At 37.6% G+C, this 26,376-nt stretch overlaps 1 protein-coding gene and 1 non-coding gene across 2 annotated transcripts; one reads left to right on the top strand and one right to left on the bottom strand.

Annotated features, from left to right (window-relative positions):
* Positions 1–1,239: 1,239 nt before the first annotated feature.
* On the bottom strand, positions 1,240–24,214 carry LOC127807584 (uncharacterized). Its single transcript, XM_052345572.1, has 7 exons — positions 23,186–24,214; positions 22,889–23,078; positions 18,823–18,926; positions 18,597–18,702; positions 18,207–18,508; positions 2,486–2,791; positions 1,240–1,904 (listed from the first exon to the last, which is right to left on the bottom strand). The coding sequence occupies exons 1-7, from the start codon at positions 23,954–23,956 to the stop codon at positions 1,527–1,529; spliced, it is 2,157 nt and encodes a 718-aa protein (XP_052201532.1). The 5' UTR covers positions 23,957–24,214; the 3' UTR covers positions 1,240–1,526.
* On the top strand, positions 7,305–7,385 carry LOC127793650 (small nucleolar RNA snoR35). The gene has a single exon (XR_008021484.1). It is a non-coding gene; the product is annotated as a small nucleolar RNA snoR35 (small nucleolar RNA).
* Positions 24,215–26,376: the final 2,162 nt, after the last annotated feature.

The raw sequence follows: 26,376 nt of genomic DNA, 5'->3' as shown, positions 1-26,376 counted from the left end.
ATTTGAGTCGAGGGAGGAATTGTTAGATAACTCCTCAAATTTATATCTGATTGGGATTGAGTCTCTTAGATAACCCAATCTAACTAGGTTTAAGAGATCTAATCCTATCAAGATTGTGAGTTGTTGCCTATAAATAGGTAACATATAGTTTATTTGTTAATGGACCACATCAATAATAATCTGTGATAAGGTGTAGATTGATTATTGTGAATATGTTTTTGAGTGTATTCCATGGCTGAATAACTATACTCCTCAATATGTGAGTGACCAGTTAATAACTAAACTCCTCAAAACTACTTGATTAGTGGACTATTTCTTTATGGGGAGATAATAGACGTAGATTTGTTGAGGCCAAACTATTAAACTCTCTCATCATTTCCTTTTGATTTCTGTTTGTGATGTGCACAATCCAATGTTAAAGAAATATTAACTTTGAGCTTCCTATACTTGAAACATAATTTTCCTCTATCTGAAGCATCACTCCAGTCCATAATCTCATGGAATTAACCCAATTTAATATGATTCCATAATTCTGAATTTAGGTTTATTTCCTTCTAAATTGAATACACCATTTAACACTCATTAAGTGCATCTAATTTCTCACATACTTAAATTCATGCTTCCAAGCATTTAAAATATTCAATTCTAATGACTAAATCTAATTTTAAGGACAAATTTTTATGCTAGAAGTTATGGGATATCAGCAGAAAGGCTATAAGAAATGGTATGAGAAATGCTTTACCTTGCAGAATGATTGCAAATTTCCTGCAATCAATTACAGTTCTTTCATCTTGCGTTGTGTTCACCTCAGGTGAAGGAAGGAGTAGAGCCACTCCTGGCCGCTTTATACATGAGTTGTTTCCCAAAAACATAACTAATTTAGTAAGATATTTTCTTCTGCAAAAACCAAAAGGGACCAACAATCAGAATGAAGTTCATTTATACTTAACTTGTGGTGAACTTCAAACTCAAAAAACATGTCATAAGCACAATATTTGGAACACACGTTTTTGCTAATTCTTATTATTTCGACGCACAAACCTTCAGTGCTGCCACTTGCTTATCGACAATCAGCACATCCCCCAGCCCGGCAGAAGCAAGAAATTTTTTAACCCAACAGAGCGTTTTCATTAGAAAATTTGTTAAGAGTAAATAATAAATCCACAGGGAGCCAGCCCACAGCCCCATTGAGCAATCCCCTTTAAGCATTTTAGCCAAAAACAAAAACAAGAGGTTCAATTCTAAGCAGATTAACAGGTCATAATTTTACCAAGCCAAAATCCTGTACAACAGTGGTCACCCAAAGGCTTTTAACGCTTGAAATCTAAGACTAAATCTCAACTGTATGGCTGCATAAGCTACCAGCCAATGACTAAACTGAAGCTCCAACTGTTGTGGAATAACACCTACGAGCAAATGCCATACATTACTTGCAAATTTTCACTCATTCAGATCGACACAATATTCTAGAAACTGCGGATACAAATAACTGCTTCCTCTAACATAGGGGTATATATAACGGTTCCTCATCGTCTCCTCCGCTTCCTGCGTTTCTCGTCATCATTGTCACTTTCGGTTTCACTTTCACTTTGATCATCGGAGCTAGATGACCCTGAATCTGACTCGGAATTTGAAGCATCAGAATCAGAAGATCCAGAACTCTCAGATGCTTGGTCCGACTCAGATACTGGTTTCTGTTGTTGCATAATAAGGCGCGGCATGTTCTTCAAGTACTCTCTCAAATTCTCAGTGATACCACCAAGCCCAATAGATGTGAAGAAATTAATAGCAAACCGTGTATTCTTGGGATTGTCCTTTGGGAAGATAGACTCAAATGAGTCCTGCATTGTCGGATCTGAAAGCCGTTCATTCAACAGGCGAATGCCGAGGTGCTCTGACAGTTCCTGTAACATAAACCATAAAGGTAAAATTAGCAGTTCCTACATAAATCAATTTATAGAGAAATGGATAAAGATATTAAAATATTAGCCAAAAAAATAATGTAGAAAGGAAATCCCCATGTCCAAGGAAGCACTAACCATAATTAACATACCGAACCGTTGGCAAAGAACATAGAACAATAAACCAGGAAAACACACATGAACCAAACAAACCCACAATCATGTCCCCACCCATGCCAAGCGCAAGAGCATCAGTAGCATACTAAAGGTGTTTCACGGAGGCAAAAGGATAAAAATAATGAATCGAAGTAAACCATACAATAATAGTGATAGGTGAAACCTGAATGGGACATGGTAATTTAAAAAATTCATGTAAACAAATTTAAATGGTCGAGGTATGGTAATACTGGGTATCCTGGGAAGTTCCAATCCAATTACAGGAATGACATTTCATCAACAGGTATATGATCAAAATCTAATCCTAAGGGAGAACCAAGAATATTCATTACGCATCAGAATACATGAACCCGCCAATATGTTGGCCAAAAATAAAATGAAAAACTAGAACATATTTATTCAGTTACCTGAAAGAGAATCTTTATGAAAATACGGGATGATGATGTGGTATCCTCCTCAGTAAGCCGTATGTAAGCTAAAACATGCCAAGGCAGGGCTTCTGTCCCAAGTAAATGAGCAAAAAATTTTGCCACATTACGCAGCTTATTTGTCTCCAGACGATGGATCATAGAGTACTGCTGAACAAAGCACTTCTCAAAATTTTCCTGGTGGACCTTGTTAATCATGCAAAACCGCTGCCCCAGAAGACCATAATAACGAAGGTAAGTTCTCTCTTGACTGCAGCACTCCAACAGCATGATACACAGTTCCATCTGTATTGGCCAAATCAAAAGGTTTGAGTTTCCAATAATTTAGAACTCAAGAACTCAAATGTTAATAGAATAAACCTATAACCTTAGATAATGAACAACAGTAGATGTAAAATAAACTTGTAGATTAACCCAAAAATTATATCTAAAGAAGCATTTTAACAGGTAGTCCCCTAGTATTGAAAGTCTTTTCAATTATAAGAAAATCAATGAGGGTTTGCCAAGTACATCCAACAAATACAGTAAAAATTTCTGGGTAGAATCTGGTTTGAGGGGCACAATTCATATGCATGGAAAGTGCAGCTAACGCGGTCTACAGGCCTTGCAAAGAGCCAAGGATACCATCAGTAATATACTTAATTCAAATATTTAAAAACAAACAAATAGTTCTAATAATGGGTTAGAACCATTAAGTAATCCGTTTAAAAGTTTTGGCACTTGCCAAAAATTAAATGGGTTGGGACAGGCTATTAGAGCATGCCAAAAGGCCATTGATTGATTGGCATCAACTTCAAGTAGCATATGCCCGACATTCTTCTAACCATTTCCCCTTCATTTATCATCCCCCTTGAGTCCCCTAATCTTTCAACCAAAATCCTCTCAACAAGGAAAATTTTATGAAAAAGTTTTTATTTCTTTTTTAGGTAGAATGAAGGTATATTAGAAAATCATACATCAGATACACTTGTTTTATCCTAAACTTTCTAGCAAGTGGCTGGATTTAATGCTATACTCCACCTATAACCCCCACCCTTCCCATCAACTTAAAAAGTGGAGATTAAGGTTAATTGTCTTTTTATTTCTTTCGCATACAAACAAAATTGCGGGCAATATATTTCTATATGAAAATGTTGATTAAATATGTAAACCATCAGCTGTTGAAACAAAAGTATTGTTTTCTATGGCTACATAAAATATTTCCTCAGCCACTTTGTTTCTTTAGTACAAGTTGTTTTAGGTCAGTAAGGACATTCAGGTTGTCCATCAAACCCACTGGTATTAACTACAAACAACTGATGAAAATCCCAAGACAGTGTTGAAGCCAGGCCCAGGCACATCTCAGGTAAGATTAGCCACGTTGTCTGCACAAAATTAATAGCATCATCCACGAAAGCAAGAGAAAAATAGCTTCAACCCTTCTCTACTCCTCATCGAGAAACCACAAAACCAATTAATAGTCTCTAGTTTCTTTAACATAACACTGCAGGCCTTTCATTACCACAATAGACGAGGGGAAAAAGGATCCCCTGACCAAATATCTAGGTAACCAAGAAAAAGGTCACTATATTGATGCCTGGATGTCTTGTTAAATTCACACATGTTCTCACATTTTTACATATGAATGCAAACAAAGACTATAGTCTAGGGCCAGAGACTAAAAGATTGGATCATGAAATATTAGATCTTTCACAAGAGAATCCATGGAGATGGTAAAGAAGAATGAATATTACTTGTCTCCAAGAGATGAGACCGGTTAGTAAAAAGGATAAAATATTTGTGAGAGTAAAAATTCTGATACTCGGAGAAGCATCATACTAGAAAAAAAAAGTAGGAATTACATTAAATAAAAATTTAGAGGATAAGATAGTGGATGTAAACAGGTTAAAAGAAGAATTATTATAGTTAAAGTTGTTCTAGAAGAAGCAGACTCAAAAAATTGTCAGTGCATATGCAGCGAAATATTAAAATGATTTAGAGAAGTTGCTAAAAGGAATACCAAGAGAAGTTAAGATCATTATAGATCACTTCAATAATCATGTGGCTATAGAAGTGAATGGGTATGGCAATCATTGAGATCATAGCTTCATTGAAAAACGAAAACCTAATTTAAAGTTTGTCATGGCATATGACTTCATCATTGCTAATACTATTTTTGAACAGCAACATGAGAATCTTGTCACATATAAAAGTGACTGAGGCTCTATTTGGCTATGTTGTGGCTATTTAGAAAAGCCTTTTTTTTTTTTTTTTTGGGGGGGGGGGGGGGGGGGGGGACAAAAGTGCTTGTGTATATTTTTAGTGGGGTTTGGCTAAAATTTAAAAGCACTATTATATAACAGAAAAATTCTCCTTTTTTTTTTTTTCCTTTGTAGAAGAGAGAAAAATTTAGAGCTTCTTCTATTTAGTAAAAGAAGATTAAAAATAAAGTTATTTTTAATTAAACAAAATTACCCTCAATCAAACATTCAACGTTACAAGGATTGCCCGCAAAATTACCCAAATTCTCATATCTCCATGGCACCCACATGGTAGAAAAACAGACAGTAATCATGTTGCTCACTCTCACCAACTTGTCCTAGCCATTGTTGCTGTTGCTTGTTGCTATCAGCTCAGACCTAGCATCTCACATCCTACATTGACAAATCAATGCAAAACCCTTCTGTCTGTCACTTTCTCTCTTTTCATCTAATCAATTCCCAATGCCAATACAAAATTAATGCTTTTTTTTTTATTTATTTTCACACTAATGTATTGATTTGTTTGCAAACTTGCCAAAGGAGACTTCCTCTGGACAGTACTGGCAGTTGCACAGACTAGTTCCACTTTCTTGATTTTTGATCTTTTATTTATTCATTTAATTTTTTCTTTTTATGGAAGTTCATGGACATGGGTTTGGAACTTCTTTGTGATGTGGGTTCTGTATTTTTTTTTATTTCAGTTCAGGCCTGAGCCACTGAAGGAAATGTTAAACCATAGAAGATCTGTCGGTAAATATTTCCAATTTTTTATGAATATTTTTCGTAGCAACAATCAATTGTAGATTGTTTAGATAGTAATTTGTGTTACTTTCAAAATACTCATTTAAATATATGCAAACTATTAGTTCCACACGGTTGACTTTCAAAAACTTATACCATTGGTTTAAATTAAATGTTATACATTCTTGTTATAAAACTAGAAAAGTATTATTACGTTAAACGTTAACAATATTTTTAATTATTTTAATAATGAGTCTAGTGATTTATCTATTAACTAGGCACATACCAAGAAGGGGTGCCTGTTGCCTTAGTATGTGTATCTATACATGACTTTGCCTTAGTAGATGACACAAAAGAATGCTTAAATACCAACTTCAAGTGACAGAGAGACCTCAAAATTCAAAAACTTTGAGCAAATTAAAAACCAAATATAGGAGATACAAGTTTAGTAAAATATAACTACAAAAATCTTAAAATATGTTTAATTATACTTTTAATAATGAGCCTAGTGATTTATCTATTAACTAAACACATCCAGGAAGGGGTGCCTTAGTATATGTACTTGCAGATGATTTTGTCTTAGTAGATGAGACAAAAGAATGCTTAAATACTAACCTCAAGTTACAGGGAGACATTAAAATTCAAAAACTTCAAGTTGAGATAATTAAAACCCAAATATGGGAAATATGGTCATCGCCGTCAACTACACATTATGAAATATAGGAAATATAAGCTTAGTGTCATGAACCTAGGGTTCATAACAGATTTAAGAAGTAATTGGGGAGGGATTGAATTGGGGAAGAAGTCATAATTGAAATAGAACTAATAACAGAATGATTGGAGAAGGAAATGGAGCAGAAATAGGGGGAAGAAATCAGTAGAAAGGGAGAGAGTAAAATGTAGAGAGGAAAATCAGAGATTCAATATCAATTTTCAGCATGCCTTCTCCAATGGAATGGGATGAATACATATAGGTGCTACTTGGCGTGGGTGTGGATGCAGCACATCATTCCCCCCTCCAACAGTTACAACAAACTATTTTGTCCTTTTCCTAAGGCCTCACATGTGGCCTTTCTAATTCTAACAAAATTGATACCTAAAATATAGGTACAACAATTAAAGTAAAAGAAATACAACATAGCTATTCTAATTAACTCTTGGGTTGTGACAATTCTCTCTCCTTGAAAAGTTTCTTGTCCCCAAGAAACTTACTACGTTGAGCCGTTCATATTCATCCAATTCCAGCTTTCTCTATCAGTTTTTAATGCTTCTTTCCTTCTTTATCCTTCTAGACTTTTTCCTCTTTTCTTTTTTCTCAACCGTAACTACATCATGACTTGCTGCCACATTGTCTTCAACAATCTGTTCATCAGTCAATGCAATAGACCAGCATTTGAATTTTCCAACTGGAGGAGGAACCAATACAACAGCTGGAATTTTGTTCCCTTCGGCAAAACCTACAACTTCTTCAGCTACCTCCCTTAGTTTTTTTCCAGCTACAACCCCTTTGGCAAAACCTACAACTTCTTCAGCTACCTCCCTTAGTTTGTTTCCAGCTACAACTGGCCTCCAAAATTCCTCACCCCTTTGAATTTGCTGCTGGTCGAGAGGACTATTTTCATGATCATAACTCAGAGAAAAATTCCCTTGGCTGAAAGAGAAATCAGCATCTCTTTCTTCAGCGAATGTGTCTTGACCCCTTGAATGATCATGTGAGCTGCCATTAGATATCTGAGAAAGAGCAATAGGGAGATTGTTTGAGGCTAAACATCCACTAGAAAAACTCCCAGCAGGCTGTTGAACTCCTTGAATGGTTCTTGCATGATGAAAAACGGGGAATGCAACACCAGATTGAGCAGAGAATGATGTGGCAAAAGACCTCCTAGTACTCTTTGGAATATTTGAAGTCGACCCATTCATAGATGACTGATTTTGGCGATAGAACATGACCATTAAATTCTATAGTTGATCTCTGAATTGAGTTCTGACTTCATCTATGATTCCATTCATCCTTCTCTCCAAGCCCCCTAGCGAGGTCTCCAACTTCCAATCCAACGCCATGATTGCTTCCTGGTCGCGTTTGCTTCCGGTCTCCAGTAATTCCACTCAAGCCTGCAGATCAGTGGCTGCCAAGTGGAATTGCTGCACCTAGGACTCAAGGTTCTTCATCCGCATCCCTTCTGCCATTGCTGACCTTACAGAATTTTCTCGGTTTAACAGCCTTCAACTCGAATTGGAACCACAACCAAGGATTAGCTGCGCAGCTACGTTAATTCGGTCTGCTTTGCCTCTCAAAATTTGAACCGAGAGTCGTCGGAACGTAACGGCCTATGAAGAATTAGAAATTAATCCTCATGAAGCCTTGGAAATTAGCAGCGATGGAATGGAGCAATCACAGCCTGAAAATCATTGCACTTGCGGCCAATCAAAAAGACCTACAACTGTCGCGACCCACACCCCAATCACCGTCCAATGGCCGGGGCCACTAACTCTCCTTTGGAATTTAATTTGAGAGATGCTCGCCCGTTCTGATCTGCTTCAAGATCGCAAAATGCCTTGTGATTGCCTCCCTGAACCACGTCTGCAATAGCCGAAATCCTGAATTCTGTCACGGCAAGGAAAGTTTGCTGGACTGCTAGACTCGCCCTGAATCCTTCCTCTGGTTCTGCCTACTCAATGGTCGCGTTTGATAATGGCCTCCACACCTTCCTTGCCCGCGTTGCCAACTACAATGGAGCTTTTGTACTGGCCTTCTGCTCTGGTAGCGAGTCTCCTGGCTGTTGGCGTTAACACCAGTGGACTCGCTATCACCTCAGAACTTCTGCCTATTCACGAACGTCTGGGTTGCTCGACTTCCTTGAGTGATTGTGTTTCAACTAACGGGATTCTTTAGAATTGAGGATCGATCACTGTGGAAGGAGGCTAAGGATCGTCGCTAAGATACAACGGCCAAGATCGTCTGGGTTGGCTTGCCTTTATCCCATGCAGCGACTTGGATCCAGCCACTATGATAGCCGGAATTTGCACAAGCTGCAGAAATCAAAGCCTCGTTGATTTCGGAATTCACTTCAGCTGGACACTATGGATCAACAATTACCAGATTTGATCGCACTCACTGGTAATCGATTTTGTTGCAGTCGTTGGGCTCGCTGAATTATCGTTCGATCACGTCACCGGAATCGCTTGGGTTATCTCCTAAGATTACAGCCTACCCTGCTATTGCCTGTTTCTGAAATCATCTTCAGATTTCATGAATCCAGATTCACTGCATTGGACAGTAACCATCGACATTCGACGGACCTTAATCAGCAATGAAAATGGTCGAGGAACCATGCTCTGATACCATTTGTCATGAACCTAGGGTTCATAACAAGTTTAAGAAGTAATTGGGGAGGGATTGAATTGGGGAAGAAGTCATAATTGAAATAGAACTGATAACATAATGATTGGAGAAGGAAATGGGGGGAAGAAATCAGTAGAAAGGGAGAGAGTAATAGAGAGAAACGGAAGGGAGATTTAGAGAGAAATGTAGAGAGGAAAATCAGAGATTCAATATCAATTTTCAGCATATCTTCTCCCATGGAATGGGATGAATACATATAGGTGCTGCTTCGCGTGGGTGTGGATGCAGCAAATCATTCCCCCCTCCAGCAGTTATAACAAATTATTTTGTCCTTTTCCTAAGGCCTCACATGTGGCCTTTCTAATTCTAACAAAATTGATAGCTGGAATATAGGTGCAACAATTAAAGTAAAAGAAATACAGCATAGCTATTCTAATTAACTCTTGGGTTGTGACACTGAGTAAAATAAAAGAGCAGATGATGCAGCGAGGCTTAAAGTTATTTTAGAAAAGGATCAATTAGATATTTCAGATCAACTGTTCAAAAACAAAAGGATTACTTAAAAGGTTTCTCATAAAATTAAGGGAGAATAGTTATAGTGGAGAAGTCCTTCTAACATTTTATGTGATTTTAAAATTCCTTTAAAGCTAAAAGGTGACATAAAATATTGAGTAAGTATCAACATGTGTAAACTAGAAATATAACTAAATTGAGAATGTTCAAATGCATATACAATCACACAAAATGCATCGAATTAGAGATGCAAATACACGATTATATACACAAGGCTGGATGGCACCTATTGAAGATGAGTTGCATGATACACAGTTAAGATAAGTTTAGACAAGCAAAACAAAAATCGAAAGGCACACTTGTGAAAAGAATTAATAGAATGGAAGCAGTTGGCAATGAAAGAGGTAGTGAAAGACATAAAAAACCTAGGAGGAACTCTCCTAGGCATGGCATGGATGTAATCAACTTGCAAAAGATGTAGTCATGGTTACAAATTATTGTCAAGCTAAAAGTCATGTAATCAATCCTAACTTGAAAGATTAAGGCTTGCTATGTACCTTCTAGGCTAACAAGTCTAAAGTTCCTTGCTCTACCATCCTTTTAAGAATTCCAGCAACTAATGAGGTATTTAGATTTTCTTAAATTTCAAAAAGTAAAATTTCTCTCCAAGTGTTAATGACATCTCTCACAATTAACTCCCCAAGAGTGTTCAAATAAGGCTAAAGAGTGTCAACCAAGCCTAGTGCCTTATCTCACAGCTCTTAAAGGGGCAACCCTTCAAGCCTTTGCTTTTGCTCCCCAAAAATGGATTTAAACTCAAGCCCTATTAAGGAAATCCTGCTCCCTAATGAACAAGGTTTTATAGTAAACTACAATACCATTGGCCATGACTTCTTTTTTAAGGACTCTTCCCCTTCTAAACGTATCCTTCCTATGAGATTGTTTCTTTTATCAGCAATTAGTCACTTTATGGAAAAACTTTTGTGTCACCTTTAATGAACAACTATCTAGATTTTTTGCTTCCAACAAATTTCCTCCAAGATAAGTGATCTACTAACTTCTCCAATCGTGTTCACTCTTAACAATTCTTCCCTCACAAGGACACCACACCCTCCCTTTCAATCCAACGAGTTAATATTCTTTAACAGTTGTTTAGTTTTGACCCTGACTTCTCCAAAAACCTCAATTTCCCACTGTTTCAGCTCACCTTTAAGGAGTAAGTTTTTTGATTAAGCTTTAACCGAGCAAACCTCTGACTGGACAACTGTTCCACCAATTTCTTATTAGATCCACAAAATCAAACTTGATAAGGCAAATATTTTTAGGGTAAATTACATTTAAACCCTTGCGGTTTGGGCCATTTGCACAGAGACCCCTTATGCTTTAAAAATGTCCCTAGAGGTCCCTGTGTTTTACTTTTTTTGCTCAAACACCCCCTCCATCATTTAGAGATATCTATAGATGAGTTGTCTGCATGGTGGTCAAAGGCGCAAAGGTGCTTGGAGCGTGAGATGCAAGGCGCGAGGCACAAACATGGGCTTTTTGGATGCGAAGCACACATCAATTCCAAATTTGTATAAAAATACTTATACATCATTTTTTTTTACTATATCCCTATACAAAGATAAATGCAGACTAATAAAATCATAAATAACAAATAACCAACACTATATTACTATAATAACAACTAAACTAAAATTATTTCAAAAAAGCACTACAAGTCTAAACATCAACATGAAGCATCATTTCAAATTCAAGTTTCGAAACAAGAGAAAAATTTATAAAATGACAAGCTACGTAAAATGAGATACAATTTGCAAACATATCAATCATACTCTTAACATAAAGTATTGTTAAATCATAGTCCAACATAACAAAAATTGCCCATGTCAAAGTCACAAGTAATATTTAAATCATAGTCTATCTGTCTAAGTCTAGCATAAAAAAATATTAACATAAAGCATTGTTTCAAAATTTTAGAAGTGCTACACGTATAGCAAATATTCTGAGATTTGATGGTGTTTCAATCCCTTTTCTTTTTCTTCTTTCTCCTTCAGTGTTTTTCTCTAAGTTCTAGGTTTAGGTTCTATGGGAAGAGAGTGCAATTTTGTTCACCCCATTTAACGGGGGTTAAAATAACCCTTGTGAAAATCTAACAGCCTCTCCTCTCTCCTCTCTGTTTCCCTCTTCTTCTCCAAGTCTCCCTCTCTCCTCTCGTCTTTCTCCCCCCTTTCCTCTTCTTCTCCGCCAGCCTCGTGTCGCCGCCTCCCCCTCTCACGCGTCGACCATCAAGGTTTCCTCGCACACTGACCGCCTCGCCTCGCCTCGCCGCTACATTCTCGCCTTGCCGACCGCGAGGTAGCGAGGCAAGGATGCAGCGGTGAGGTGGCAGTGCAGCGGAGAGGCGAGGTGAGGCGGTGATGCAGTGGCGAGGGGCGAGGCGACGATGAGCAGCGAGGTGATGGTGAGGCGGTGGTGCAGTGGCGATGCGGGGTGATATAGCGACAGTGAGAGTAAGGAGGCGAGAGCAAGGGAATGGGAGAGAGAGAGAAAAAGAGACGGGGTGGGTAGAGACCCCCCCCCGAAATAACCTTTTTACCCCCAAACTAACAGGGGGTAAAGTTACCCCCATTAAAAGGGGGTGAACAAAATTGCACTCATGGGAAGAGGTTATGAGATGATATTTTAGATGATTATTTTAATAGGGTTTTACAAGAAAAGGAAGAGGTTAACATTTGGGTTTATGTTCATAAATTAAGTATCTTTTTCCTTGTTATAACTTAAAATTGATTAATAATCTTTAAAAAAAAAAAAAACAGCACATAGGCGCACAAGGCGCCTATGGTGGAGGCACGCACCTAAGGGACAACACATAGAACCAATGGTTGTCATTAGCTTAGTGGTGGTATAACTCCTGCTTTTACAGTGCCATCAAGAGAAGTCCCTTTGAAGCAATGTTCGGGTATAAACCTCCTATCCTACCAGTAATAGCTAGTTCCACCACTACCATAGCCACGGTAGAACAATATTTGTAACAGAGGCAAGAGATACTGACTATACTTAAGAAGGAATTGGCCACAACCCAAAATAGGGTGAAGTAGAAAGCTGACAAAAGGAGGAGTGACAGAGCATTCGAAGCTATTGACAGGGCCTATTTTAAGGTGAAAAGGTTCCTACAACAACCTTTTACAACCACTCCAGCAACCAAACCCAGCCCTAAGTATTTTGGACCCTAAACCATCAAATCCAAAGGTGGGGAGAGTGGCTTATAAACTAAAATTACCCCTAGGAGTCAATGCACAACCAATGTTCCATGTTTCATTGTTGAAGAAGTCTATTGAACCTGATGCCACTACTAGCCAACATCTGCCAGCCATGAGGGATGAACTAGAAGAGGCTCTGGAGCCTAGAGCCATATTAGATAAAAGGGTGATATATCAAGGTGCAGTTCCCCTAACCCAAGTATTGCTACAGTGGTGACAATTGCAGCCAGACCATACCACTTGGGAGTACCTTTCGAAGCTATTGAAACTGTTGTCACAATTCTTGCTTTCACACACTCTAGGATATCCCTCAAGAATTACACACTCACTCACACAAAGTAGGACAGAATTTATGGAAACAGGAAAACAACACAAAACTCAAACACACACGTGACACATGAAGATTTATCCTGGTTTGGATCTCCTTTTGAGAGATCCTACGTCCAGACTAATGAGGGTCTTGGCTTCACTATCTTGAAATCAAAGAACAGATTACGTGCACTGCACTCTCTCACAGCCCTATACACAAGCTATCCTAACTAGAGATTACAAAGCTACAACACAAACTTCTCTCTCCATACACAGCACATACTTTTTCACTCAAGATAGAATGAAATCAGTCATTGAAATGACCCCCCCCCCCCCCCCCCTCCCCGCCTCGGTCGGCCCTTTATTTATAAACCATAAAGGGCAGGAGTTATAAGGATTTAAATGGAACCGATAACCGCCTTATACACGTGGCAGTTACCATTACAATATGTAACTAATGGACTTCCAGAAGCCGGCTGATACCCGCATCTTTCTCTGATTCTTTCCTCTCCCAAGTCTCAAGACTAATCTTAGGCAAATCTTTTTACAGAAACAATTTTCAAGAGCCACAGGTCTACTTTAAATTCTTGAGGACAAGAATGGGTTTTGAAGGGCAGGGGAATGTCACGACCCGAGGGCCTTTTTGAAATTTTTGAATGTATTGGCATTAGCCAATTGAATTAGTTAAATGTTGATTGTCAAATGTACCCCTCGGTAATGCTGTAACCGTAGGGAAGAGCCTATATAAGGCTAAGTTGTTTGAGGATGGGAATTTAGGTGAAGTAATAACAAAATTCTTTCCCTCCTATCTCCTTTCCCTCTCAAATTCTTTCAAACTCTCCCTCCAAAACCCTCTTCTCTCTCTCTCGATCCTTCTATTTCTCTGTTAATTCAAGTCTCATCTGAGAGACTTGACAAACAGTAAGTCATAAGGACCTCAAAAGACATTCTTGGACTACAGGGAGTCTCTTTGCAAATGATCCAAACCATAGAGGGCCTGACTGCAATTTACCCTATTTTTTAATCTAATCGATGAAGGCCCTATCCTAAAGCTACGACCTTCTAGTAAAATGGGCAGGTGATTGGAATTCATCCTTGAGATAGCAGACTATCAGACATCTAGAGATGTTTCTTCGCTTCCTATCTTCCAAATGGAAAAATTGTTAAAGCATAAGAGAGAAGGGTTCTCCCCAGAACTGAACTACTAAAAAAGTGCTTCTTCCAATGGTAGGTCAATCAATTCCATAGAATTTATGGTCAAGAAACCCCTTGTTATATTAACTAAACATAAACTTTCCTTTCAGGGGGAACCTGATGACATCAACATCACTTCTTAACACCATGGCTTAGTTGAACTAAAGAAAACTTCAAAGACATCCCTTCCCACAAACAAAGTCTTTCATCATCAGAATGAGGATCACACCCCAGTAAAGGACCACGTGAACCCATCATCAGCAGTTCTAAGCTCACGAGAAGAAGAAAAGTACCACACCTTTTTCAATTTTCTCAAGGATTATCTTATCCTATAACGAAAATAATCCCTTGTTGTCCTCTAGCTGGAATAAAGGACCAATCTAGCCAACAACAAGCCCACAAATTTCCAAACTTTTAACAGACCTTGCCATATAGTCCTTTCACTTCAGTTTCCTAAAAGTAAACCAATACTTTTCAAGATACCTCACCGTGATTCTTTTATTTTCATCACTAAGAACCATAACATAAAACCTCATGGTTTAAAGGGAAACATCATTGCATTTTTTCCCCTGGCACTAGGGATTTCCATAATGCTTTTATCATAATTGGCACTATTTTTCCCAGAGTTCCCCGAAATTTGCCTTTTGGATGACTTAGCTTGACTGTTCTTTTCCTCTACTGTCCAAAAAAGGTCTTGTAGTTTCCAGTTCACAATCCTATAAGATGAATCTTGTAAGGACGTCCCTAGAGCACAAGGCTCCCCATTTTGCAAGGGTCAAGAGAAAGTCAGTGTTTCTACAACTTGAACCTATGAACTATTCACAAAGAAGCAATTTTACTGTTGTTACAATGGAGATCCCTATAGCTAGACAACATTTTTTTAATTATTCTCAATATCCAAAGGGAAGGTGAGCCTTGCCACAAGAGTACAGTTGCTCCATAACAATTTGGAGGTCACAACTGTTACGACCTAGGGGTAGATTAGTCATGGGGAAAACCATTGTAACTAACTGTAATAGCTAGTGGTTAAGTAATTAGAATAATACAACTAGTCTAACGGGTAGTTAAACACCTAGCGAGAAGCAATTGCCTTTAAATAAGGCTATTGTAGAATAGGTTGGACATCTTATGGAATAACACAAAAGTTTCTTTCCCATATTCTCTCTCTCTCTCTCTCGTCTATCTTTCTCTCCCTCTTTCTCTCTCGTTCTTCCTTTCTCCCTTCTTCATTCTATCTGTTTTCCTCCTAAAACTCAATTCTTCTTTCTGGAATTCAATTCAAATTCCTTCAATTGATCAACCCTCAATCTAAGGGCTTGACAAGTGGTATCAAAGCTAGACTTTCCTCAAAAACTGAGTGAAGGCGATTTCAAGAAGCTGCAAAGGAGGCAATAAACTCTTGCAAATCGAACTATGAATTTCGATAAATTTTGTTTGAAATTAGAAGGTGACAAAGAGCCTATCTCAACTGATAATCTTGGGTTGGAAGTTAAAGGTGAAGGTTGGCAAGTCGGCGACGGTACAAATGTGGCAAAAGGAGTCCGTCGTTTTGATAAATTGAATGGCCAAAAGCAAGGAGCAATCTAGGTAGGTGGGTGCAGATTCAAGATTCCGTCAATTTTAGGTGGGCCACGGCTGGGGTAGGCGAGAAGGAAGGCACAAAGTGGGCAAAGCTTCAAGGAGCGATCTTGATTGCAGATTCCGAGCCGATTAATTCTCAGTTGTTGTTTGATTTGAATTAGGATTGGAAGGCGTGTAGTGGTGAATTGAAGACAGAGCAAGCCCAGGCAATTCGGGGGTCGTTCCAAAGCAACTGGTTCTAGGAAGTTCAAATTCTCTTAGGCGAATTGTAGAAGTCCATCGTTTCTTGGAAACTGATCGAAGCTATTAAGATCAGTGATTTTCGAAAAATGGACGGTGATTGGGTGATTCCGAGCGATCTTGAAGGCGCGATTTGGAGGCAAGGACAGATTGTTGTTCATAAGCGAATTTTCAAGGGTTGGAATTGTGGAGATGGAGAACAGATTCCAGGGGAAAGGCAATATTCTCAGTCAAAAATTAGACGCGTTAGTGATTCTGATTTCACTGAGATTCAATGTTAGTTTACTAGAGGAATTTTTTCCAAGATCCACTGCGAAACAAATTTTAGCGAGAGCTGACGTTCTACCAAAGACTCCTAATCTGCAAGAAGCTAATGGCTCAACTAAAGTGAATCAGGAATTTATGTTGGAAGGATCATTTATCGGTGGGGAAGGTGGTGACAGATTACTTCCTCAGATTTCTAACTTACCGAAAACTGAGGAACAAGATGAATTGAAAAACAATATTGGTTCATTAGATAACTCAGCTATAAATCTCATCGGAGATGAAAGTCAAGGAGGAGATCGAGTTCCAGCCATTGGGGATCTTGCGGAACATTCTCATCTTTTCCTATGCAATCAGGATGTCCAGACAGGAATGGCAATTGCAGGAATAGTCGCTGCAACATAGTTGGAAGAGAAATTTATTAAAGGTAAACCTCGGATGTATGCCATCAAACATGAAGTAAAACATGCTTCTAAAGTGTTGTTGGAGTATGTAAATGTTGAGGAGGAGGATTAGATAGACACGATAGAGCGACCCGTAGAGCATGAAGATCTATTCAAAAGTTATTGGGTGGATCGTCAAAAAAATGGGAAGGAAGAAGCTACAAAGGAGCAAAGGAAACAATTGAAGCGAGTCTACGCTGCTCAATTATTGCATCTACAAGACATTACAGATATCATGGCAGTTGAACTGATCTTAGCAGAGGTCAAGGAAATTGCTGGAACTAACAAATCAATGGGAGAAGAGATACTTGGAATGGAGATTTTCGAGGTCCACATTTTATGTTAGCAAAAAAACAAAAGGAAAAGCACGTAAGAGGAAGGAGGAAAAGGCTGAAGATGAGAAAGAAAGAAAGGACAAAATAGTTAATGAAAGCTGCAATTGGATGACAAACAAGGAAAGTCACTGTGAGTTCTTAGGGACAAGAACTCCCTGAAGGGTAGGGGAATTGTTATGACCCAGGAGCAGATTAGTCATGGGAAAACCATTGTAACTAACTATAACAACTAGTGGTTATGTAGTTAGAATAATACAACTACTCTAGCTGACAGTTAAACACCTAGCAGGAAATAATTGCCTTTAAATAAGGCTGTTGTAGAATAGGTTGGACATCTTATGGAATAATATATTAGTTTCTTTCCCATATTCTATCTCTCTCTCTCTCTCGTCTATCTTTTTCTCTTTCTCATTCTCTCTCGTTCTTCCTTTCTCCCTTCTTCATTCTATCTGTTTTCTTCCTAAAACTCAATTCTTCTTTCTGGAATTCAATTTGAATTCCTTCAATTGACCAGCCCTCAAATCTGAGGCCTTGACAACAGCTTCAAGTCAGGAACCAGCTTCTTTGCTAAGTAAACATCCTTGCAATTGGTCGTCCCCAAATCCTACAATGCAGGAGCTTTGTATACTGGGTTCAACTTTTTTTTACTCAAAAGTCCAAAGGGAAGCAAAGTCAAAAACAAACTATTTTCAAGGAAAAAGTGAGGCAGAAGAGATAAGAAGTAGAATAGGCAAATCAAATATGAATTGAAATGGCTAGTGCTGTTTGAAATCCAAAAAAATGGTTATAGGAGAGTCAAACAGAAAGGTCCCAAATCAAAAAGTCTTAGTGGTGGATGAAGAGGTACAAGACAATTAAAACTAAGAGAGTTTGCTACATGACGTTACATAAATGTTGTAACGAAGAAAACCTAAAAAGATATAGTTTGGTCATTTAAGAAATATAAAAAGCAATTACTGAGACAAAGTCAAAAACTTATTAAAATTTATACCAACAACATAAACTAGCTGAAGCAAGGGCCAAAAAAGTACTAGCAAAGGAGGGGGCAATCAAAGAGATATAGAAGGAGTATTTCTCAAAGTTTCAATGAAGGTGGAGAAACAAGTATCATGTTGAGGCATCTTAATAACTTTGCAGAAAATAAGAAGTACATCAGGTGTTATAGCTGTGTATGCCCAAACAAAATAAAGAACTAAAAAAGATTAAGAATAGTAAAAGAGCTCATCTTACATACCTCTTGACCAGGCTCCAACTTGATCTTCAATAGTTTGTGACCAGCTTCCTCAAAATCAACACTAGACATTATTGTTAGATAAATTGTCCTCCGCAGATTTACAAGATTTGTTTCCGTCTCATCCTTTATTTTCATCTGCTCCTCTTCTTCTTCTTCATCATCATCAGATTCTTCACCATCTTCATCATCTGAGCCTGCATCTGAATCTCCCTCATCTTCAGAATCCTCACCAAGAATGCTTGTCTTCAAGTCTTCATATCTCTTCTCACTCTCCAAGAACTGAGGATCTGGCTTGAAAATATCTGAATGCAGAAAGGAACAAGCATTAAGATGATAATTAACCAAGACTGGACCAGATAAAGAAAATCATATATTACAGTTATCAGTTACCTAAGGCAGTCTCTGGGTCTAATTCCTCATCCTGGAGGGAGATTTCATGAGTTAGTTGATCCTCTTGCTCAACGAGGTCCAACTCTGGACGAACAGCTGGGTAGCCCTACATATGCGCACAGATGACAAGCAGTTCAACATTCAAAACAATGAGAAAAGGCACCTAAGGGTTGCCACAAGTGTACAATGAAAATGAAGATATGCTAAAAGGAAAATGAGACAGCACCTGAAATTTGGCTTTTCTTATTGCAAATAGACCCTCAATTAGAAACTGCACTCTTTTGTCTATTTCTCCTTCATGAAGAATTCCACGAAAACGCTCAAATATACCTGAACGTATTGAATATCAGGAGTAATAGCCAAAAGTATTATCATAAAGAATGCAATGAGATACTCTTTGCCCATGATAATGTATGTACAGAAGCATATATTTTATGGATATACAATGACAATGTTAAACTAGAGAGCAACATAAACATAGGTTTCATTTGTTTCTTTTAAGTATCATGCAGCATGTTTCAAACTACAGAAAATATAAAAGGATATTACAAACTCAAAACAGAACACCATTATTGTCAAACTAGCATACACACGAAGAATCATAGTATCATTTTGTGCACTGCTTACAGAACTTGTAACATAGATGCATTAAGATGTGGTAATATAAGCTGAACTATCTCAACATAAAAATAGTCATGCAGCACATTGGTAAAATTAAGCAATATATAACGGATGACATAACAGATTATGGTTCAAGAAAACTGATTGATAAAAATTTATGGCTCAAAAGTGTCAAGATCCCACGACCTTCACAGTCACAACCTTGGAACCTTCCCTTGTTTTGTCCAAACTTTCTTTTTTTCAATTTCAGTTTTGTTCATTCAGGAACTTTCATGGATTGTTTGAAGGTCTGAGACATGATTGGGTCAGAGGGTGTAACACAAAGAAGTAATAAATATCACTTTATTGTTCATAACTATTTAAGAAGGTTTTTTACTTAAGCCTAAAGGTCTATAAAGGCTTTTGCAGCATCTTATGTTCAAAGACAACAATACATAAATGCACATGCACATAGAAAACCAATTTTCCAGTCACGCCCAACCAGAACCACTGACCAGTCACAATATAATCTACTCTCAAACACTTGCTTGGATCCGAGGAGCCCAAAGCATACTCCTATGTGGTGGTACATGGTTATGATTCACACAAGTTCTTTGGCTCAGATCTAGGAACAGGACTTGACTGACCCACAATTAATAGTACTTTAAAAAATCCACAGATATTAGATCATTCAACTTCTGGATGATTACAGGTCCATCTAGGCATTGGTAGCATTCAACTTCTGGATGAGGTTGTTTTATTTGCTAAAGAAACTATGATGACATTATTCAGTATTTGAATGAATAACGCTGTTTGAAGACAGTTAACTAGATGCTCACACGCTACAGTTTTGCGAGCATTTATTTTGGATGATCATCAAAAGAAAATTAGAACACACTGTCCTCATATCTGGTTAGGCACTTGATTAGCGTGTTCAGTTAAAATATATTCTTTCCCATCTGTGAGGAAAAATATTTTGTGGTAATTCCCTGGATTGGGCAATAATTTCTACTTGCATCATTTGTCTGTCTGGATCTCATTCTACCTTTTAGGAACATTCTGTCTAAAGGTTAATTTGTTTGGTTTATTTGGTTGTGGGAAATATTGTCATCCTAATTGATCTGACATCATATATATATATATATATAGAGAGAGAGAGAGAGAGAGTTGTATACCTGGTGATTCATGCATGTGACATTGGTATTGCAAATTGCCTTGACTCTGTGGCATTGCTCTCGACCTAATTTATATGACATTTTCTAATTTCAACAGTTTGTTTACCTTAAGACAAATAAATTGGCTTCAGACTGTGTGGCATTGCTCTCGAACTAATTTATATGACATTTTATGATTTCCACAGATTGTTCGTCAATACATATGTCAGTAATTTAATCATGGATTTTATTTAAGTATTTTTACACCAATATTTTGCACATGCATCACCTTGTCCTGGCACTAGTATACGTAACAACCAAAGTAATAATTCTCAGATCTCCCTTGGCAACTTTTACCTCCAAGTTGGTTTGACTGCACTCTATTTCCAAAGTAACTACACACACAATATATCACAATCTCAAGCCTTAAAAATGGTCCTTTTCAAATTTTTATTCACTTTTCCTTCAACTGAGGTATCATATATGATTTTAGGTTTTTTCTATTGGTAAAGAAAAATAAAGAAGAGCACCAAGATAATAAAAAGAGAAACAACAAAAGCCTCCTACCTGCAATGAAAAACGACAGTTGAAGTTCCAAAAATAAAAAGCACCTTAATTTATTTATCACAAATCACCATCCAAAGCTTCATTACAATTTAGCAGACACCAATCACTAATCAACATTCAATGTTCTCAGAAGATATCCTAGACAAAATAACAAAAATAATAAATAAAGAAAAGAAAAACTGGGCAATATATGTGGGTTATACATGGAACAGGATAGGGAGAAAGGTAGCTCTGCACCCACGTGTATATATATGGGTTATATACATGTCATGGGTATAACAAAGAACAGAGAATGGAATTCTTTTATGCTCAGCAGAGGAATTTTCTGGAAAAGGGTTATTTTAGAGCACTGACTAGTAGGATTGAGAACAAGGGAGCTTGCTGAAATGGCCACAAACTGTAGCAGAATCAGAGCCCAGAACTGCGAAGAGCTTACAGATAGCAGTGGGAGAATCCAGCAAGGTGCACCTGTGTAGTTCTGTTGGGCTGAGAGGGTTTGCAGAGAAGCAATATATAATATACATAGCTATTATGCAGTCTGCAAGCATGAAGGGCAGCCCACCATATCAATGAGGGAGAGGTGCAAGCAAGGAAGGTGGTTGTTCCAGCTTTCACAAGTAGAATTCCTCTAATTGTGAGAGTGAGTCAGCTAGAGACTTTGTGAGCCTAACAGAGAGGAGAAAGAACTCAATATAAGAGGGGAAAGAGGTGCATACAGATGGAATGACAATTTCATAAATAATCAGCCTTTTATGGACACTAATATAATTTCAATTATTTTGGTTTTCACCCAAAATTTTGTCCAAACTGAATCAAAAAAGTGAAAAATTAAAACCAAATTTTTTGAAAAATAAAACCAAACCAAATCAATTTGCTCGAAAAAAAGGCCAAACCAAATAAACCAAAATCTATTAATTTGGTTTGGGAGTTCAGTTTCATCCAAATTTTGCTTACCCCTAGATCAAGGTGTGCATTATTCTCTTCTATCCATTGTACTACTGATATTGTGGCATGCAGCCATATTTCTTATACAACAGGTGACATCAAAGACAGTGACAACATTATTGCATTCTTAAGGTTATGTTGCTAGAGTTATGATTAGAGACATGCTGGGTGATAGCTCCATTTTGTAAGACATGGTTCATCTGACAATTAAAGGAACAAATGGGTATCTGAAGGCTGTATAAAGTTTCATTAATTGCTTGAAAGGACACGCAGTTTTCCTATTTTTTTCCTTCCGCAATTATACTTTTGTCAAGTCTCTTGGTTGAGACTTGAATTTACAGAGAATGAGAAGAATCAAGAGAAAGAGAGAATAGAGTTTTGGAGGGAAAAGTGAGAGAGAAACAGAGAGAAAAGAGAGAATTCAAGAGGGAAAGAGTTTCTCATTAAGCATGACCTCCCATCCTCATGCATCTTGGCCTGATATAGGCCCTTCCCACTAGTTCACATTACAAACCGTGGGGAACAATCCAGCAACTTACTACACAAGTGGCCATGTGGGCTACGGTTATTAAAAGAAATTTTTAAAATTACCCTTGGGGTCGTAACAGCTCTGTTTTTCCTTTCTTCTTTGTGCAGTTCTAACAGACCATTCTGACCAGTATACAGTTAGTTCCCTCTTTGTTTATGCTATTTCGTTTACACAAGGTTCAACTCTCTAACGCAGTCCCATGTTATGATATTCCTCTTTGTCAAAATAATAATAATGATAACACCAAAATGAAGGCAGGTAAGCATGACTTCACAGATGCCACAAACAAAGGGGAAAAGCCCTGTTACTTTTTTCTGTCTTGATGTGAACTTCGAAGTTGCTTCTGGGGAAACAGTACATAAAAATAGTGGAAAAAAGAACAAGTAAATCGAGAAATATTACAGTTTATGGCGGAAAAATGCAAAATAAACAACTAATATTTTTTTTTAACTTCCATGGTCTGTTGACATCTAATGCAATACTAATGGAACACTCACCATGCAACCCCCTCGGCGAAAGGTCTTGAAGTATTGATCCACATTCAGTCACAAACCCCACTGCTACCTCAACACTGTCATCAGTAGGTTTGTCCAACAAGAGTGTGAGCAGCTCCAAAGCTACAAGCTCATGAACCACTTGCTGGTTCACAAGATGTGCTATGAATTTAACAGCAGCTAACAGTTGTGGCTGTCAATAAAAAAGATACCATCAGAGCATGGCAATCAGAAACAAAACAAACATAATAAACTACTGCAAGCGCAGTAATTACAACACAAAGAACATAAAATTGGCACCTTGTCATTGCGTTTGTAGGCTCGCTTGAGCTGTAAGATTATTCTCCTCAACAAAAGATCACCCACTTCTGGAAATTTAGTATTTACAACAGCAACCAATGCAGCAAATACATCTGTGAACCCCGGAGATGCCATTTGGGATTTCATACATGACCGGCAAAAGAGACCCCTACCCCGGATCAAATTCTCTGCAAAAAGCTCGGGAATTATATTCTTAATATTGGTTGCATTCACCTTATTGACCAGTCCATTTATACTCTTCCTAAGAGCATCCCATGTCAAGCGCTGATACTCAACGCTGCTCTTGTCCTGCACCTCTTTCATCATACGGGCTAGCTTGAATGGCGGAATGTAAACCCCTCCGCTTCTCCCCAAATTAGCTGACGCTGGATTCAAGTTTCCCCCTTGCGGTGCCGTTTGTTTTTGGGACTTCGAATTCTCATTCACGTTATCCTTCTCTCTCAAACTCCGAGCATCCTCTCCATCCTCATTCCTTCCTTTTTCTCTCCTCTGATTCCTCTCCCTATCAACTCTTTCAGTTCTTTCCCTCTTTTCTTTCTCATAACGGTAACCATCCCCTTCCTCATCCCGTCGCCGTTCAGACCTCTTCCGGTGCCTATCCCTAACATCGTCGTCATCCTTATCCCGGCGAGAATGCCGGGTCTTACTTCGGTGCTCATGATGACTGGATCTCGAACTATTCTTGTCCCTATAACGATGATCTACGACTTCGTCGTCATCACTCGATCCATTTCTGTGCTTTCGAGCCATTTCAAAACCCTAATTGGAGAGAGAGACGAATAGACCCGGAACTATCAAACAGAGGCAAATCTTGGAACAAAACAAAACCCCCCCAAACTGGAATCCAAGCCGATATGACGAAACTATAAATCGGAAAGTATATCAATCAGAGACAACACATCTGAAGATTACAAATCGAGACCCCCCAAATACCAAGCAGGATCCATAACCAAAATCAAAGAAACACCCCACGTTCGAACCACATCAGAAACCCCGGTCCATATACCGAAACCCGAATCAAAAACCCCAATGCCCTAATAGGCGGCAACCCTGATCTCCAGAAATGGGCCTGGCCCGTGAACGACGAGATGGGCTGGCCACTCGGCCTACCAAGCTTTATTCGTCTTTCATTTCCCTTTTTTTCTTTTTTTTTAATTTAAAATTATTAATGTCAAAATACAACAATAAATTTATAACGCAAGACATGTGATTTTTGATAGTCTTGTCCACAAATGATCAAAAGATTTTGAGACAAATGATCAGCAAGCCTTGTGACAAATAATCAGGAGATCTCATGGCAAATAATTAAGAGGCCAAAAATAATCAGAGGACTCATGACAAATAATTAGAAGGTCATAAATAATCAAGAGGCCTTGTGGCAAATAATCAGGTGGCCTTAAGAGATGATGATTTGATGATGTTGGTAAGCGGCTGCTTGTTAATGAACAGAAGGCCTTAAATAACCGAGTGGTCTTAGAGAATCGAGAGCCTTGCCAAAATGAACAAACGACGAGAGGCGCGAGAAATTGTTCCTATGCAAACCCTCTGATGCTTAAGTTAGTCTTCGAGTGCTTGAGCGCAAAAATAAAGTTTGAATATCAAAGCGAGCATACCCTAAATAAGGAGGCAGGTCTCTTATTTATAGAGGACTATGTAGTAATCCTAATTAAGTCGGGATCAAGATTTGTTAAGCTCAAGGATAAGTAAATAAGATTTTGATAATAATAAAAATATTTTCATAATATAAAAATATTTTTTATTCATGCAAAAAACTAATTTTATTTTGAATTAAAGATGGATACAAAAAGTAAATTTATTTTGAATTAAAAGTGGGTTATTTTTAGATATATTTTCTTAATTTAATCATTCATATCTCAAAAGTTTATGTTTGAATTTTCATATCTTGATAAATGTATTTTTTATTTATTCAAAAAGTAAATTTATTTTGAATTAAAGATGAGTTATTTTTAGACATATTTCCTTACTTTAAACATTTATGTCTCAAAAGTTTATGTTTAAATTTTCATATCTTGATAAATGTATTTCTTACTCATGTAAAAAGTAAATTTATTTTGAATTAAATATGAGTTATTTTTAGACATATTTACTTATTTTGATCATTTATATCTCAAAACCTTATGTTTGAATTTTCATATTTTGATAAATGTATTTCTTACTCATTCAAAAAGTAAATTTATTTTAAATTAAATGTGAATTATTTTTAAACATTTTTTCTTGTTTTGTTCCTTGTTATTTGAAAAAGTCTAAAGATTTTTTGAATTTCAAACTTCATATTAAACATTTCTTTAACAATTCGTTTGTTTGGAAAATGTATATATATAGGGTAAGTATGGAGGCTCAAATGAAAACAAACTTAATAGATCATTCAAACAAGAGTGAGAAGGTTCAAAGTGATGGAAGTATGCTAGCTGGTGGAATTCTCAACCGTTGGTGACTTATTTGTAATTGTCTCTGGTTATAAGTTTATTATTTGTACTCACTTGTTGTGTGGGAGGATTGTATTTGCTAGTAGTGTGCTAGAGGTTCTTACTTAGGTAAGGGATTGTATATTGGTTCTAGCTCCAATTAAAAGATAGTGTTGATTCTCTCTAGTGGAACCTCGAGCTAAGTCTTGAAAGAGATGATTAGACTCTTTAAAATCGAACCTCTATAAATTTCTTTTGTTCCTTGTAGTTGTGTGATTTTATTGTTATCACTTCTACTGCAATCGCTACATATTAAGATCACAAAATTAAGAGTTTTCAAAAGAGTTAAAATTATTAATTTTTGAAAATCCCAATTCACCCCATCTTGGGTATTTTTTTAGGCAACATGATTCTTTGTAGATAACGCTTATTTTGATTATTCCTAGTCTGGTTGTGTTGTAATAAGAAAACTACAACAATAGAATTTGTTTAGAGTGGGGGAAACCATCGTTCGATGCTGTACTTGATGTCAACGATCGAAAAATAGCCACCAGATGAGTTCTCCCGGAAAGAAGGAGTCATCTCGGAGAGAATCAGGCCTCTCGAAGAAAAGATCTAGCGAAGAGAGTTCTTACGGAGAAAACAATCGATCTCGCGGAGTGATACCTCTCCTGAAGCGAAAGATAGCTCTCGGAGGGATGGTTGCTTGGTTCAACGATTGCTCTCAGAGAAGGTCTGATACAC

This window comes from Diospyros lotus, chromosome 1 (assembly GCF_014633365.1).
Source record: "Diospyros lotus cultivar Yz01 chromosome 1, ASM1463336v1, whole genome shotgun sequence".
In the NCBI taxonomy this organism is placed as follows: Eukaryota; Viridiplantae; Streptophyta; class Magnoliopsida; order Ericales; family Ebenaceae; genus Diospyros; species Diospyros lotus.
The sequence above is the reverse complement of the archived record's forward strand: the minus strand, read 5'-3'. Positions and strand labels throughout refer to the sequence as shown.

Excerpts from the sequence above, each read along its gene's own strand:
- LOC127807584 (XM_052345572.1), bottom strand. The coding sequence starts at position 23,956 with ATGGCTCGAAAGCACAGAAATGGATCGAGTGATGACGACGAAGTCGTA. Across the intron at positions 18,703-18,822 it reads TAAGAAAAGCCAAATTTCAG|GGCTACCCAGCTGTTCGTCC; the intron begins GTGCTGTCTCAT and ends GCGCATATGTAG. Across the intron at positions 18,509-18,596 it reads AGACCCAGAGACTGCCTTAG|ATATTTTCAAGCCAGATCCT; the intron begins GTAACTGATAAC and ends TTCTGCATTCAG.